This window comes from Apteryx rowi, unplaced genomic scaffold, assembly GCF_003343035.1.
Source record: "Apteryx rowi isolate R43461 unplaced genomic scaffold, aptRow1 scaffold_172, whole genome shotgun sequence".
Lineage (NCBI taxonomy): Eukaryota > Metazoa > Chordata > Aves > Apterygiformes > Apterygidae > Apteryx > Apteryx rowi.
In genome coordinates, this window is record NW_020447997.1 from 1,397,312 (window position 1) to 1,413,703 (window position 16,392).

Genomic DNA, 16,392 nt, shown 5'->3' on the forward strand with positions numbered 1-16,392 from the left:
AATAATCCATTTTGAAGATTAAAAGTATGCCAAAACTGCAAACAAAGCTGAGAAACTGGAAAATGATGTTCATTGTTCTGATATCTCAGCTCTCAATGTCACTTATGAGAATATAAGAACATGTTGTTGACTGAAATGGATTCTTGCTATTTCAGGTATGTAATTATGGGGATGCCCTTGAATTATTTCTTGGCAACTAAAAAACCCTCCAACTTTTAAAAAATATATTTTTTTATAAGGTATGTGGCAGACAGCAGAAAACAGTAAATTAGAACTTGAATGCTAGCACAGGTCATTTTATAAAGCAAGTTACTAAAATAAACTTTTATAACACTCTTAAATCTAAAAGCAATTTTTTTTTTTTCCTTGCAGATGAATGTCTGCAGGTTACGCTTAACAGTACCACCTGATGAAGTCTCACAGTCTGAGCAAGTAACAAAGGAACCTGAGAGAAAGAAAAAAGTAAGTTTTAAGGATCAAAGTTAAATTCTGTATGGACAAGGAGTAAATACTACCATCTGCAGAAGCAGAAATTAGTTGCGATGGGAACCAGATCATCTTGTAAGACTAAAGTACACAGGGAAGCCCAGCAAGTCAGCTGTGAACTTTGAAACTGAGCTCTGGAGCTGGGGACAGCAAAACTGCATGTAGACTAGAAGGACAATAGTAGATTTGTGACGTATGGCTGAGGTACCAGCTGTTTTATTTGATATTAATGCACAGGAAGAGAAGAAAACCCCTATCGAGAGCAGGGTCTTATATTAAGGATTGTACAAGAAGATCCTCACCTGAAGGGGATCTTGTGGTTCATGTAGGCTTAGCACTGTTCAAGATTTATGTCTTAATGTGTATGGCTTGCCTGGGACTTCGGTATTTTGCAAGGTAAGTTAATTTGGGTAACAGGTGATGCACTAATAAGAAATACAAAATGTTGAATTCAAGATTGTTCTGAAGTAGAAATGATTTAAGGGTTCAAAAGGACAGTTTTTCCTAGAAGCAAGTAGCATGCACACACAAAAAATCTTAAAGCTTCTTTGGTGCAGAGCTGCTGAGGGCTGTAAGAGCTGTTTCAGTGCAGTGGATTATTTTTAACTTGTCTTGAGGATGAAAAATAAAAAGGGAAGCTGGATAGGCTCCACAACTTAACCACATTTACACTTTGATAAACCAAAACCAAACAAGAAGTTGGCTGAGTTTACCAGACCTCATGTCTAAATAGCAGTATGAAAATAGGAAGCAATACAACTATAGTATATCTTTGAAATAATTGCTTAGTGGTTCTCATAAATGAAAGTAACTGTAAAATGACATAGAAAGACAAACAATAAAAATAAATGCAAAATTAACTGATCAAAATAAAGATTATTTGTCAGATACTTCTTGTGCTGGAATCTTGTATACCTTGAGTTCTTCATACACTGCTCTGGCAGAGTTATAGGTCTTTGAGGATCTATAAATGTTGCTTACAGAATGGAGTAAAGAGGCCTTACTGCAAACTAAATTTGGGCCACCATTAAACTGTAATAATTCGTTCTGTTCAGAGGGGTTTAGTTGCAGCAGTTAGAGTAACTTCCCCCACCACCTTCAGTTCTCTGTTGGTTTGTGCGTGACTGCAGAAACCCTTGGACTGGCCTAAGGTGTATGGGCCCACTGCCCTAAGAATAATACAAGTTTGTTTTTGAGGAGGATAGATATTGACTCTTGGCTTACTCACTTTACTGTGCTGAGTAGTGTAATGATGAGAAAGAAGTGTGAGTGATTATGGCTGGGACAACTCTTAATCACTTTCTTACGTGACCTTTTGTTTTTTGGTTTGTGGAACCTTGTATTTAATGAGAGCTGCATTTCCCCCTTAATATGAGTTAAGGCAAGTGGATTTTCTTTCAGAGAATATTAAGGAGGAGGTATGAAGGCACAGTACATTACTGGACTCATGTTACATTTCAATATACTATACATCTTTTAAGAGATGGGTCCTTTTTAGTTGAGACCAAAAAAAATCATATGTAATTTAATTACTGTTTCTAAAGCATAGTATTTTTACAAAATTCGAAGTTAAAGACTTTTAGGAAGCATATAGAAAGCCCTCAGAGCTAGATGGCATCTAATTAGGCTAGTAGCAGTTAAAAAATGTGTAGTAATTGTGCCATCAACTTGAGTCTCATAGCCTGTGTGTAATGCAGAAAGTATCCCTGCAGATTGTATAATCATAATGTATAGAAGCAGCTACAAGAAATCACTGATCATGAACTGTTTTTTCCTCATGCCTCTAAAACAAGATAGTCATTTATTGCTGGTAGATTTTTATTGTTTCTGTAGTGTATTGCTTTATATATTTGAATTAGTTACTATGTAACTTGTAGTGCACACAGGACTATTATTTAGTCAGTTGTGATACTTTTATCTTATTGCAAACTTTAAAAAAAAAATGCATCTCCTAAAAGCAGTGATCCAATGTCTCTATTGATCCACCCATGTTCAAAGATCTGATCTTTAGTGTTAATGAAATTCCTTAAAGTACTTTGAGAGCAACAAAATTTTATAAATGTTAGATAATCCCCAAACACCCCTCTGAGAACTATGTCTCCCTTTTGTGAACAGGGATAATAAAGGGAGATTAGGGAACCAGGCACTTCCCTGCCCTGCACTTTACAATTTAAGGTCAAAAAGTACAGCTCTGCCAAGAACCAAACAGCAAGTCTCTGAAGGAAACCACAGTTCTGTGGTACCTTTAAATGCTGGGTGTTAGGAGAATAAACATAATGGAAAAGCACTTGGAAAATGTATTTGACAATTAAAAAGCCCCAGTGTGGTGCACGGCAGTGGCCTGCGTGTGCAGCCTGTGGGATGCACAGGCTTTGCCCGAGCGCGCAGGGGATGGGGCACTCAGAGCCGGGCTGCCGGAGCGCTCCCGTCCCCGTCCGCGCGGGACAAGTCCCCAGTCCTGCAGAGTGCCCTGCCTCTGCCCGCTGCCAGGCAGGGGGGAGACCAGGGCCAGCGGGAATGCCAGAACACTATAAATACACCCTGGCCTGACATTTGGTTGTAATCTTCCCTTTCTAATCTTTCATGAGAAGGAGGTGATTTTGAGCTGCCCTAATGTGACATCGTGATGTCGTTCTGACCATTTGTTGGTTTTCTGTATCTTCCATGAATGGCAGCACCTCTGGGGCTGAGCACCCTTAGGAGATGTTTCGTTTGCAAAATTGGCTAGTGAACTGTACAGAAGCACTCAGTAATGCTAGTACTCCCAGTACCTTGTTTTGGTGCTTGATGTCAGATCAGACCTGAGTCTCAATTTTTATTGGTTATATGAGTAGCTGTTAATGTAGCCTTTTTCATTGCAGTCCAAATTTAGCAGAAAATGTATACTATGTTTCATTAAATCTGTATTAAGTATTAGATTTATATGTATATATAACCTTATGTATAAGATTACATTAGTATTAAGTTTCTAACAGATATTTTTTATCACTGTATGCCTATGAAATAACAATAAAATAGCATAAGAGATTAAATAAAGGGATGGAGTTAGGCACTTCTGTTGCAAAAAAATTGCTGCAAGCATTGACGTAGTGGGACTGCCTCTCCCCCCTTTCGTGAAAGATGGGCAGATGGTACAGTTAGAGGGTGATCTCAAAAACTGAAGGGAGAGCTTGTGCTCCTGTGTGCCAGGCTGGGTTTTTATATTTGTATTTAGGCTGCAACACCTTGAAAGAAACATGAGAACTAACATCATGTGTAGAGGTTTGTTTCTTCGTTTCTTATAGGCTAAAAGCCTGCTGCTAAATATCTCTGAATTGCTAGCGCTGTAGCTAGAGGGTATCTGAAACCATTGCAATTTTGTTGCATTACTTCAGTTAAAGATGGACAATGGGCGACAGTACTGTGAGGCTGTTTACTTCACCAGAAAGTACAAAGGAATATTGTCCTGGTCAGATTGTATGTAAAATCAATTGTCTTGAATAACAAAGAACTACCAGACAATTCTGCTGTCTGTGTTTGGGATTATTTTATTTTTATCTGTAAGTACCTTTCTTCATGCAGTTCACTGTCATGGCTAAATCTGGAAGTGCCAGTGCAAGCTGCAGCTAGGTGTTCAAGGGCAGAACATGGAGATATGTATAGACAGATTTTTTTCTTTCTTTCAATTGGGCACATGGCAAGAGAATGAAAGCAAGATAACACTTTAGAAATTTGTCTCACTTTCCTGTATTTGTGGCTTTCAACAGTTTGACTAATGTTAAGGCTTAAACCAGTACAGTTATATGAATACATAACATTGCTTACATTTATTTTGGTTCAAGTGTCCTAGTTTGATATAGCATAAATCCAGTTGGTACTCTGGCTGTGTATATCCTCAAATGCTTCAATTTTAGCACTGACTGCTTGATTTTTTGATGTGTGCTAATTAAGTGACTCCTTCATTAAATCCAGCACTGCATGAAGACCATAGAAAGAATTCCTCTGACTTCTGTGGCTACTGCTGTATTTGCTGTATCTTATTTTCTTAGTGTATAAACATTGATGTTCTGAGTGCAGATTTCATTGATTAGATGAGCCTTTGTGTGTAATGCCTGTCCTTTCTATTTTGAGATGGGCACCTAACTTCTACAACATTTCAAGGAGCTTAAAAGTTGGAATGTGTTTAAAAGGTACTTCTTATTTAGCATCATGAGTTTGGGAATGCTCATGTCTGTGTCTTGGCACATTTTCCATATTTTAATACTATTTATATATGAAGCATCCCTAAATGTAACATGATTTTCATGAACTGTAGGGGAATATAAAGAAACAACTGCCTTTTCTCACAGCACAGTAACTTTCCTTGGTGAAATCAATATTAGAAACTTGTTATTTTACTGGACAGGAAATATGTAACCTAAGTAACAATGTGAATGTTCTAGTTCTTTGTATAACTAGTTAAAAAGCAAAACATAACTGCATATTTCAGAAACCCCAGGGGTCTAGCATTTGAGCAAAAAATAAAGTGTGGCTTAACTAATTTGGTAGTAGATTAAAAGAAGAGTTTTTAGATGGTTCTGGTAAATGGAAGATCATGATTTAGTAAAATTTTAAGGTGCTTACTAAATTAAATCCATATGTGCACTAACCCGAGAATTGTGCTAATCATGACATTAGATGTGCTTTTCCTCAAAATAGGATACCTCTTCTGTGCTTCTACTTCCAATTTTTGGCAGGGAGAACATATGAAGCATGAGGGTATCTGACTTTCATTTAAAAAGCTTATGGAGATAGATTAGGAGAAAATCTCCCCTCAGTGTTGCTTACATAATGCTAATAAAACCATGTGCAATACAGTTGCACATATGAGACAAAAGAACAGCTTTCAACTCATATTTAGGGTCTGTTTTATAGTATCTCTGCTTTACATTACTTATTTGCTACTCATGCTACTTATTTGGACAGAGACATAAACAGGATGCAAGGCAATCATCAAGACTTTTGCAACCTTGAGGTGTAGGCTACTGTTTTAAATATTTATTAAGTATACACAGTCCACTTTTCTTTAGTACATGCTGTATGATCGCACCAGGTGCAACACGACTGTTGCTACAACTTGGATAAAAGCACATTCCTGGAAGCTGCTATAGTATTCGTGTGCATCAAAATGGTATGTTGTTGCCGTTAACTTTTATTGTCATAGGATTGACTATAGGTACAAAGAAAGATTCATGAGTTGGTTGAACTCAGTCTGCTATTTCAGCTCAGCAGCTGACATCAGAAGGGTTTCTGAGCTGCATTTGGTGCAGCAGACTGTGCTTGGGAAAGGTCTGGCTCCAGTGCAGCCAGCAATGGGCGATGGGCAGCAGGAACTTTCCTGTAGAATTGGCTGATATTTCGACTTTAAGCAGCAATGCTTAACTAATCTGAAGAAACCTTCCAGCTTCAAGCACTTTGCCTGGCTAGCTTTACAGGATTTACTTGTTCCTAAATACTTCTGTGTTTGCTCATTTTGTTATTATCACTAACTGAGATTCCTCACTGCAGATCAGAGTGGAGACAGGCAAAGGACCCTCTCACAGAAATATCGAGTCTGGAGGGGATGTGTATGGGAGATAGAAGAAAGCAAGAAAAAGTATTTGACTTTAAAAAGATTCTGTAATCCTCGAATGTGGGAAATTCAGGATATGTAGAAGAGGAAACATGGGAGAGAGAGGATGTGACGGGAACAGGAAGAGAATGCAAGGAAGAAAAGGAAAAAGTGTTGAAGGGAGAAAAACAGACAAGGGGGGAAGTAGCTAAAGAGAGGAGAAAAACCAACAGAATGTGTAATTGGTGTATACTTGATGCAGTTGTCTGAGCTGGTCAGCAAGGCCTCCTTTAGAGGCAAAAGTGTATTACAAGAAAGTAGTCAATAAGCAAAGCAAAAAACATTGCACCTCTCACCCTTGCATGGAACAAAACTTTCACAGTTATTTTGTGCCCTGATTATAATCCTTCCTTAAGGGGAAGGAACCTGCCCCAGGTTAGCCTGTGCTTGTTGGGGCACGTGCTGCACCCTGGGACAAGTGGTCTTGGGAGTGGAAAAATAAGAGTTACCAAGCATGGAAAAGGGGAGTGAGGAAGATAAGCATAGCTGGAATGGAACAGCAAGGGAAAGGACTGAAGAAATATGAGAGCTGCTATGTGTATAGCTGTTGATTCACACAGCTTTAAATCAAGCAAGAGCTGTACTGAAATTTTAACAGATGCTTGCCTGAGATTTGTGATGCAAAGGGGGGTAAAAACAATATCCTGTATTGTAAGTAGCACATATTAGACCTGGAACACTCAGCAGATGATGGAAATTTATTTAAATCTTCTGAAAAAGAAGTGATAAAAGCATCTTGGGAGGCTTGTGCAAATATAGACAACAGACAAATTTAGCATTGTTGCAAGAGAAGTATAGGCAGTCTGGTTCTGTAGGTACTTAATCCTGCATGTACTGTCCATTAAGTTGTAAATGTAATTCTGTATATCTGTAAAATGTGTAAGAGTCCTGGGTGATTCTCTGGCTGCAAACCTGGTAGTCTGAATCTGTTGGTCTTTCCTTTGAGGGGCGGGGAGAGAAATCCTTCAAAGCATTCCTTAGAAATGTGTTTATAATATTCTAAAAATAAGGAACTTGATCATAATCTTCCTACAGAACTCTGTAAACAGCACTTTAAACAATTCTGCCAATGTTTTGAGGCACAAAGGATCTCAGTAGTTACTGGTATTCAGCTGTTCATTGCCTAAAAATGAATGATGCTGGGTGAGGGGTATGGGTTTGAGTTCAGTGTCTGGGGCCTCAGTAACATCTAGACGATCAAAGTGGTTATTCATTTGGTTATCTGGAAGATAGAAACTTTGTAATCCCTTTATCCAGATGCAGGGGAGGAGCTGAGATGAAACTACTAAAGAAACTGTGCAACCCTGGAAGCAAACAAATAAAAAAAAAATTTTGAGTCATGTCCCCACCTAGTTCCTGTAAAACACGCTCATTTTCTCCACTCTCAAAATACCGGGTGTGGGGTTTTTGTTTGTACACGTCCAAAGAACAAAACAAAAAACCCCGTAATACATAATTATGTAACTTTGGATTATTAGGCTATGAAATTTGCATATAATATCTTCAAAGTGCAAAATGGTATCAGGTAGATGTAGGGCTGGTTGCTCAATATTTTTTCCATTGAGTGGTTTTATGGCTTTCTTTTTGAATTGTTGCTTATAGCTTTGTCATTCTTTGCCTGAAACTTTCCTTATCAGGTGTTTGCGCTGGGGTTGTTCGCCTCCTAGCCCTAGCAGAATGGTTAAGCCATTAATGGTACGGTAAAGGACAATGTGTAGGCTTTGCAGTGTTGAGAAAATCTGTCAGTGCCATGCTGGAGAAACACAACTTTCCTTGATTCTCTACCATATAAAACAAATGTCCATCACTACCCATTCTTCTTAATCCTAGTGAATTTTCCTATCCGTTTTTTCCCTATCCTAAGAAATATTTATTCTTACATCATCACTGAAGTTATGTTAGTTTGGCTGCTAAAAACTGAAGGAGCTTTAGCCTGCAGGCACCATCCTCACCCTCTGTCGTGGAAAAGATGGGAGATTCTCTAGGATGTTATCCCAGGTGGATACAAGATGCTGAGCTTCGTCTCTTCCTGCATCTGTTTGGTGTCAAAGAGAGTTTTCAGATGCTGCTTAGACTCTTAATTTAGCAAAGAGTCCCAAAGCCTATAAGAGTTCATAGTGTCATTGCTGAACAGCATTTGGGGGAAACCCAAAAACAATCCCCCATACATATTCTAAGGCCAACGTATCTACTTGTGTTTGGTAAATCTCAGGAAAGGAAATTAAATAAAACTATCTATAATCGATTTGTCCCCAGTACTAGCCTTCAAAAGACTGTTCTTACATGCAAGGTTAAACAGTAACAGCTGTGTTCTTAAGATTGTGTCTTTCTAACTTTATATACCAAAATAATCACTAATTTTAGGTTCCCAGTTTGGAAATATTGAAAGTTTGGTGAGATTAATTTTTTGTTATTTTTTTTTAAGAAGCCACAATGTGGATGTCTCCATCTAGTATAGCCAGTTATTTAGACCCTTTGTAACCAGGAGAGATAAATAAGCACTTCCGAGGCTTGATTCATTTGAGATGCCTGCCCTAGACGTGTGCTTCCCTTGGTTGATTATAAGGGAGGCTAGGGGAGTAGTCAGGTCAGGTGGCTACATCCGACCTTGCAGATATTTATTTATATGCAAAGAGAGATGATTCCTACTTTTTGCTTGATTACTTTTCTTACCAAGTGCATTGATGTGCTGACTAAGAGGAGTCTGTTGCAAAGACAGCCTTAAAGGCATACAATTATTACAAGTGTGCTGTACAAATTGCTGCAGATCATTAAAATAAGAAGGATAGGCAGTTTAAAACTGCCTTTCTACTTACCTACCAAGACCTGAGTTCAAAGTTTTGTGTCTCCTACAATAGTTGATAACGCTCAAACACCCACACCAGCTGTGTTTCACAGCTCTGCTTTGTCTCTTGCCATATCAGTTCTGCAACTTCTGTAAGAGAAACGTAGCCCTGAAATGAATGTTTGATTACTTTGGAGGTCCTTAGCTTTAAATGCAACCTGAAATTCTAGCTCAATCAACAAAATAAATATAAAGTAATTAGATATTTTTTGAGCTCTGCATATGAAACCTTGCCTAAACTGTAGGATTTTTTTTAAGAAGATTCAATTTCAGTTTCTTCTGTGAAGTCTCTACAAAGTTTTATTAAATCTGTGAATTTTGATATTTTGCACAGCAGGGACTTTGTGGGGGTGGGAAGTTCCATGGTTGCAAGAGTTAAAGGGAAACTATCAGAGCTGACGGTGCTCCAGAAACATGCAGAAAAGGAGCATATGCTGGTGAACAAAAATAAGCCACGATAACTTTTTCTGTTACGTGCCTTTACCTCTTCTCTTTACACAGATGCAGCCTGTTTCCCCTGGCTGTACATATATCACTTCTATTAAAGCCAGTGAAAATTAGGCATTTGTATCATCAATGATAAACTGATCATGGATCTTGTAAAAAAAAAAATAGGAAGATTGACAGTTTGGCCCCCAAGTGTTTAGGAACTAGTGTTCTTAGGTACTGCTATGCTTTGCCTGTAGTTGGCTGTCTCTCCTGGCCTTACATTACTGTGTTTTTGTTATTTTTTATTTTAGTACTGATTTAAAAATAACTTTCTATTTATTTGCTTTTAAGGAACTCTACCATGTACCAAATGGCATGTCTCCAGGGAAGCTCTCTCACGGGATGGTGTATGGAGTTGTGCACCGGACTGACAACAACCATCAGAGAGAAATGGTGGTTTATGGCTGGTCAGCGGATCAGCTGAAAGAAGAGATGAACTACATTAAGGAAGTGAGCTATGCTTTCAGCTTCAAAATCTGTTCAGTATCCTTTCCCTGTATTCATGTAGAGCTGTGAGTGTGCGTGGGATGGCTTCTGTCTAGGCCAACACCTGGATTTGAATTAGGAACCCACTCTGAAGCTAAAGGCTTGCCTTGCTGGGACCCGAGTTAAAAAAATGCATGTTGTATACCTGGGAGCTGTGCGGTCCACACTCGGCTCCTCCGTGCTGAGTGATGCTCCTTACACTCGCCGGCTGGGCTGCAGTCAGGCAAGGAAACTGCCAAACAGACCTTGGGGTACCCATCCCAAAGCCTTCATGATTTCAAATTTGATACAGAAGAAACTGTAAGCAGACAGACACCTGGAAGGATGAACTCTCTGCCCTCTTCCTCTGCTATCTCCCCTTCCCCCACCCCAGTTTTGAAAAAGCTCCCAAATTAGGTGATACAGTAAAGTCACTTGGATGTGCTTTGGGGCAGCCTTAAAATAGTCAGCCTAATAAGGATGACTTTGTACTAGTTTCTCTGTGCATGCTCATATATCACAATTGACAGGAGCTCTCCTGAAGCGAAAGTGCATTTCTGATGCTGCTGGTCTCTGCTTGAAACTCAGCATCTCTTCACCTGTCAGGCTCTGCCTCTCAGCCTTTGGCAGCAATCCCCTAATTCACCCAGAGCAAACAATTTGACCTTCTTTTTCCATCCACCTTTGCCACCCAGGAAGCTATTGGTCAATGCTTATTGTATTATGGTGATTCAAGCACAGGAGAACGGTGTTGATACAAAAGGGAGGAACGCAGCGTCAGGCCAGCAGTGCAAAGGACTGTAATTATGTAGGCTCCTAGCATCTGCTGGGTCTCGAGCTATCAGCACCTGCTTCTCCCCTGTATTACTCATGGTGTGCTAGCAGCCTGGGTTCACCGCTTTCATTCCTGCTCTCACTGCTGGGAACGTCCCTACCACTGCTTCTTTCAAGAAGTGGGAAAGATGAGGAGGAGGTGTGCTGAGCAGCGGCCCCTGCTCTGCTGCCTGGGGAAAGCTGCGCTCAGCTAAGCCAGCTTGTGAACTTTGGTCTGCCAGAGAAGTCGCATCTTAAGTGAGATCATCAGAGTCTTAAATAAGAGTCCCCTGCTCATGCCACATATGTGCTGACTTCAGTAGACCAAAACCAGTGTCCCATGTCAGAACTGCTCGCAGCTTCTTCTGCAGCCAAGTCATCTCGTGAAAGAGAGCATATGCGTGTGCGCAGGGATGGGGCAAGCAGCACTTTGATGAGGGGCTACAGCAGTTGCGGCCTCCTGCTGTGTTTCACGCCCCCGGGAGCACGTGGCGGGGGAGGCTCGTGCCCACTCCTGGCACAGGTTTGGTGGCTGTCGCCCCTCTTCCCAGGGGCAGCTGCCAGAAACATCCCCGCTGACGCTGGTTTTCCCCTCATCCCTTCCTGAGCCTCACCTCGGCATTGCAGAGGTGAGGAAAGCTCGCTGCCCCAGATTATCTGCAATCAGGCTGTGTCTGATAGAGGAGAGGAAAAAAGAAAGAATTTCAAGTGCGTAGCTGGAAGGCAGACTGTGGGCAAACACTGAGCTGCAGTGTTTGCAGTGCGTGCTCTTGAGCAGACTGGGCCTGTGCATGTTTACAGTGGCGTGCAGACGCAAGCCGGCTTCCAGCAGGCCTTTGTTTAGAAAGGCGAGTGTGATTTACACCCATGGTTCTTACCCGAAATCAAATTGAGTACTCTGTTCTTCAAATTCTAGAGATGAAATTACACTGATAAATTCAGGTTAATGTGTTGTTTAGCCAGCTATGAGCCTTAAAGTCCAAACGCAGTGAAACTAAAGAATTTATCTTCGAAGGACACTTGGAGAGAACTGAATTAACCACTTTAAAATGAATGAAGCTGTATTAAATTCAAGTGTGGATGCTTTTTTCAGACAGAAAAATGTATATGTTCAAATTACTTTTAATTCATTTCTAATCAAATTAGGTTAGAATGAATAATCAATAATTTAATTGAAATTTGTTGTTTAAATTATTAGTTTACTAGTTTTAATTTAGAATTGCTTGGAGATATTTATTCAGATCATCTCTATATAGACAAGTGCTGGAGTTCTTAGGATAAATTGCTTTTGGCAAAAAGATAGCTTAATAGTGGAAAGTACTAAAAGTAACAATGAAGGATATAGAAACAAAATATTGTGTCCCAATATAAACAATATAATAAATAAGTTTGATCAAGACGTTTGATTTGTCTAACACCAGGTGAGAGCAACTCTGGAAAAAGTAAGAAAGAAAATGTATGGGGAATATGATGAAATGAAACGAAAAATACAGCAGCTTACCAATGAACTGAAAGTAAGTATGCGTTTATTTATAGCGAAGGCATAAGAGCATAACTGTTCCAGTATTATCTAGAGATTTTTTTTTTCTTCAGCAGGACAGAAATGAATTCTCAGATGATTCTGGTTCATTGTTTTACACGTCATGTCTATCTACCTATTTATTTATTTGTTTATTTGTTTATTTATTTTCCTTCTAGAAAGGTAAAAATAGGACATGGATGCTTTTGCATATGGAATTACTAATTGCCTGCTTCTTGGAAATAAAGCAATAATCTTGATGTCATCTTGAATAATCTTACTGTTAAATTGACATTTTTATTCTGTGGCAACTTTAGTCTTCAAAAAATTCATCCTGATTTGAGAGGAGGAGGGAGAGAAAGCCTAATTTCTGTGAACTGAGTTAAATAGTCTTAATGGTGCTAAGAAGTTGCATCTCCCAGCTAGTAAGTGTTGTAGGCAAACACCAACTCAGATGCAGTTTTGTCTACTTTACTGTTGATTGTTACTGAATAGCAGTGGTGAAATTCTGCACTTTCAGATCTCCGGTTCAGTCAGTAGAAATGCTGCCCGCTCTGAAAATCTCTCTTAATAAAGGTTTCTGACCAGCTCTAGCAGAATCTCTAGTCTGGAAGCATATTAACAGTTTAGGATGGATTCCTTCTGACATAAATGGCACCTTGAGGCCCCTCTTTTTTAATGCTTTAGAGTACCTGAAAGAAAGCACAGATGTTCTTCTACCTAACTAAATATTATAATTTTTTTTTTTTTTATATGATCACCATCTCCCATGCTGTTTTGGTATCCTATTTAAAATTCTTTCTATACTCTTCCCTTCAGCTTTGGATCGCTACGCTTTTTTCCCATCTATTTCCAGGACTACTTTTTGTTCATGAAGTTTGTTTGAAGTTTGTACTTCAGATATCCTGCCCTGGGCAGTACGCTTCTTCCTACAAGTTCTTATCTTTTATCTTTCTTAATCCATCCAAAGCATTTTTGCTTTGGTTTTTGGTTTGGTTTGTTTTTTTCTAATATAAGCACCCACTTGTATAGAGTTACCAGTGACTACTTGGCTTCTGCTCCCTGTGCTGGTCTAATCCGTGTGTGGCTTGGTTACTAAACACCGATTGTTCTCAAGATTGGTCCCTAGTGTTTGTGTGTTTTTATCAAGAAACAAATCTGGTTAGTCCAAGAATCTGAGTCAGGCTGGCCTTCTTCATTAGTAACATTTTTCTCTATATATTGTTGAATGGTTCATAATCATTTATACTGTTTGGGTCTCTGTCTCCTTGTAAATTATGTCACTTTGTTGTGCTTTTTTTCCTGTTTTTTAAGTGTGTGTGTATGTGTGTACATAACCAAAGATGACAAATTGTCACACAACAAAGCTCTGGGCTGATTTCTCCTACCTGCTTCATGTTGTTGCATCCCTGAGCCTTCCTGATGTTTGCTTCTTTATGCACCTGATTAGTCACTTCTTTTGTAACTGAGGCCACGCTGCAGTTCACCCAAACCTTTCTAGGTTGCCTCGTTTCTTGCGTTCACCTGGCTTCCACCCTGTGACTTTTTGCAGTCGTCCTGCTCCTTGTGTAGCAGCTTTCTGAACTGGCATCAGTGAAGTGTCCTCTTGCTCCTCCGAAAAGGGCAGCTGTTAGAGGGATTACAGGCTAGCAATAAACACAGATACTGGCGCCGTGTTTCTGTTTGCATATTTGGATTACAAGTTACATTTGTTTGTTTTTTTGAGGTACAGGGATATGGTTTGGGGCCTGTATATTTTAAGCATCCTTGTATTGTGAAAATTAACCATAGGCTGTTTCTCTTTTGTAGCTCCTTTTGAAAGAATAGGTAAACTTGAACATTATTTTACTTTTTTTTTTCTGCTCAGGTGACAAATGCTCATCAGGAATCCTTAGAGAATCATGTGCGAGTGCAGGCTGCAGCCTTAGATAGTTTCAGTGAAATGAACAGCTCCTTGACATCAGCATCAATAGACTTGCAGGTACGTCTTTAATAGCTGTTTCATAGCTGACAGTTGCCTTTTCTGACATAGATTTGAGAGTATGCATGAAACATGGATGACAAATAGAGATTCTAACACTAAACAAGCCTGTGAAACACTGCCTTGGATATTTGAGGCAACTAACTTATGAAAATAAGAAAAAAAAAATCCAACTGTGTCTTTTAAAAGCCTATAAAAATAGGATACAATAAAGAGATACTAAACTGCAGCAGACTAATGCCACTAGCCTTGTCTTTGTGAAATATCTTAGGTGAAAATGCAATTTATCCTATATTGTGGAAAACAGCACATCTCCTGACTTATTCATACCTTTACCTGTTAATAGAAACGGAAGTGGCATGTTTGGATGCTAAACACTAGTGAGGCTTTACATAGCTGTGAAATGTATGGGGGAGGGAGAAGGGGTGAATGTGCTTTCTGTTTGAAAGACTTTCCAATTCTCATGTAGCTGAGGTGAACAACTTAATGTTTCTGTCCTCTTGTATGTCACAGTTTTTCTCAGTCTAGCATGTTTAATATGTATGGCATGGTTCTTGGAGAGAATAAAGGAAGACTGTTGGGAGTAACATTTATACTGAAATTAATCCATATTCCTTTCTTTGTTTATAGTGTTCCAGGGCTCGACTTCAGTGAGCATATTCCTCGTGGAAATATTTTTTAGCAAACCAAATATAACAAAAAACAAAATTTAAAATACTAAAGCTTGCAAAGCTGTTCCACAGCACTGACAAATCAGGAAACTTTTAAATGTTCTGCCTGTGCCATAATCTTTTGACTATGTTAGTTCACCCGGTTACTTGTGGTTTTAATATGTGGTTTATATCTTTCTTCTAGAAAACTCTAGTGGATGTTACTTTGGAAAACACTGATATAAGGGAACAAATAAGGAATTTAAAACACACACATGAGCAATCTATGGAAAAACTGAGAGAGAAACAAAAACAACTGGAAACAGCGCAAATTGAAAATCAGTTACTGAAATTAAAGGTACAGTATTTATACTCCCCTAGTAATATTGCACAATAAGGACATTATGAGTATATTCCTTGGCCTTATTTGTAAAGGATTCTTCATCCATCATGCCTTGGACTTTACCTAGAGCTGACATACTTCTGTGAATAGATACTATGTTTGTAGTAAAGAATTACAGATGGCAGCAATTAATTTTTCCATAGCATGAGATTACTATTCACGGATGCTGGCAGGTGAAAATCTGAACTATTAATTGTTTTTTAAGGTCCATTACTGTAAGTAAAAGAATTTTATAACTCTAAGCAGTGCTTTAAAAATGTCTTGATGTTGAGTTTATTTATTTGGTATTGTCCAATTTTTAATAGGTAATCTGTTCAGTTTTATGAACATACGGTCAGCAGAGATGTACTGTAACAGCAAACTTCTTGGACAGAGTATTAAGCTATTTCTTCCAGAATAATGCAAAACGCAAACTGGAAGGTTTTGCATGCCGGAAAGTTTTAACCATTTTTCTCTCCCTTCCTGACAAATATATTCCTTTAGTTTCATTAAAAAAAAGGGGGGGGGGGAAGGAAAAAAAGGAAAAAACCCTCTTCTGGAAACCCTTGTGTCTCTTGAAATTACTCAAAATAGAATAATTTGCATATAGTAGTTTATGAGAATTTGTCACTGTGACTGCTAGTTTACTCATGTCTAATTTTGTTGGAACAGATGTTTCTTTTTAGCTCTCCAGTGACTTATATTCATGCTTAATGATGAATGGTTAAAAGAGAAAACACTAATAGAAGTGTATTCCAACTTACAGTACGTATTCTAATATCCTTTCATAGCGAAGCCTTAAAGCTTGTAAAAGTAGCTGCATTTTGTACCTGATACTGTCAGCAGGAAACAAAAAGAGGGAAAAGCCAATTAAAAGAAGAAAGCTGAGCTGATGCTATTTAGATTTCAATACAGAAATTTGGACTTTACAGTAATCTTAAGGACATGCACCAACAAGTCAGGGAAAGGTATGCATGCTTCTAAGGGCAGACGATAGCAGATAAGTCCCAATTCAACTGAGTGCTTAAGGATATGCTTATCTTTGAGCATGCTGAGGTCAGCAGAATGTGGGTATGGGCCCTGCCTTAATGAGGAAGATGTTTAAATTTGTCCCTCAAAGTTGCAGTTTTATT

General features: G+C 38.9%; 1 protein-coding gene across 1 annotated transcript in view; it reads left to right on the plus strand.

Moving 5' to 3' along the window:
- Nucleotides 1-372: 372 nt before the first annotated feature.
- MYZAP (myocardial zonula adherens protein) overlaps nucleotides 373-16,392 on the plus strand; it is a 38,723-nt gene continuing 22,703 nt past the window's right edge. Inside the window, exons 1-5 of the mRNA XM_026060867.1 lie at nucleotides 373-462; nucleotides 9,741-9,899; nucleotides 12,149-12,241; nucleotides 14,114-14,227; nucleotides 15,083-15,235. Of these exons, the coding sequence (XP_025916652.1) occupies nucleotides 373-462; nucleotides 9,741-9,899; nucleotides 12,149-12,241; nucleotides 14,114-14,227; nucleotides 15,083-15,235 (609 nt within the window). The remainder of the gene's footprint in view (nucleotides 463-9,740; nucleotides 9,900-12,148; nucleotides 12,242-14,113; nucleotides 14,228-15,082; nucleotides 15,236-16,392) is intronic.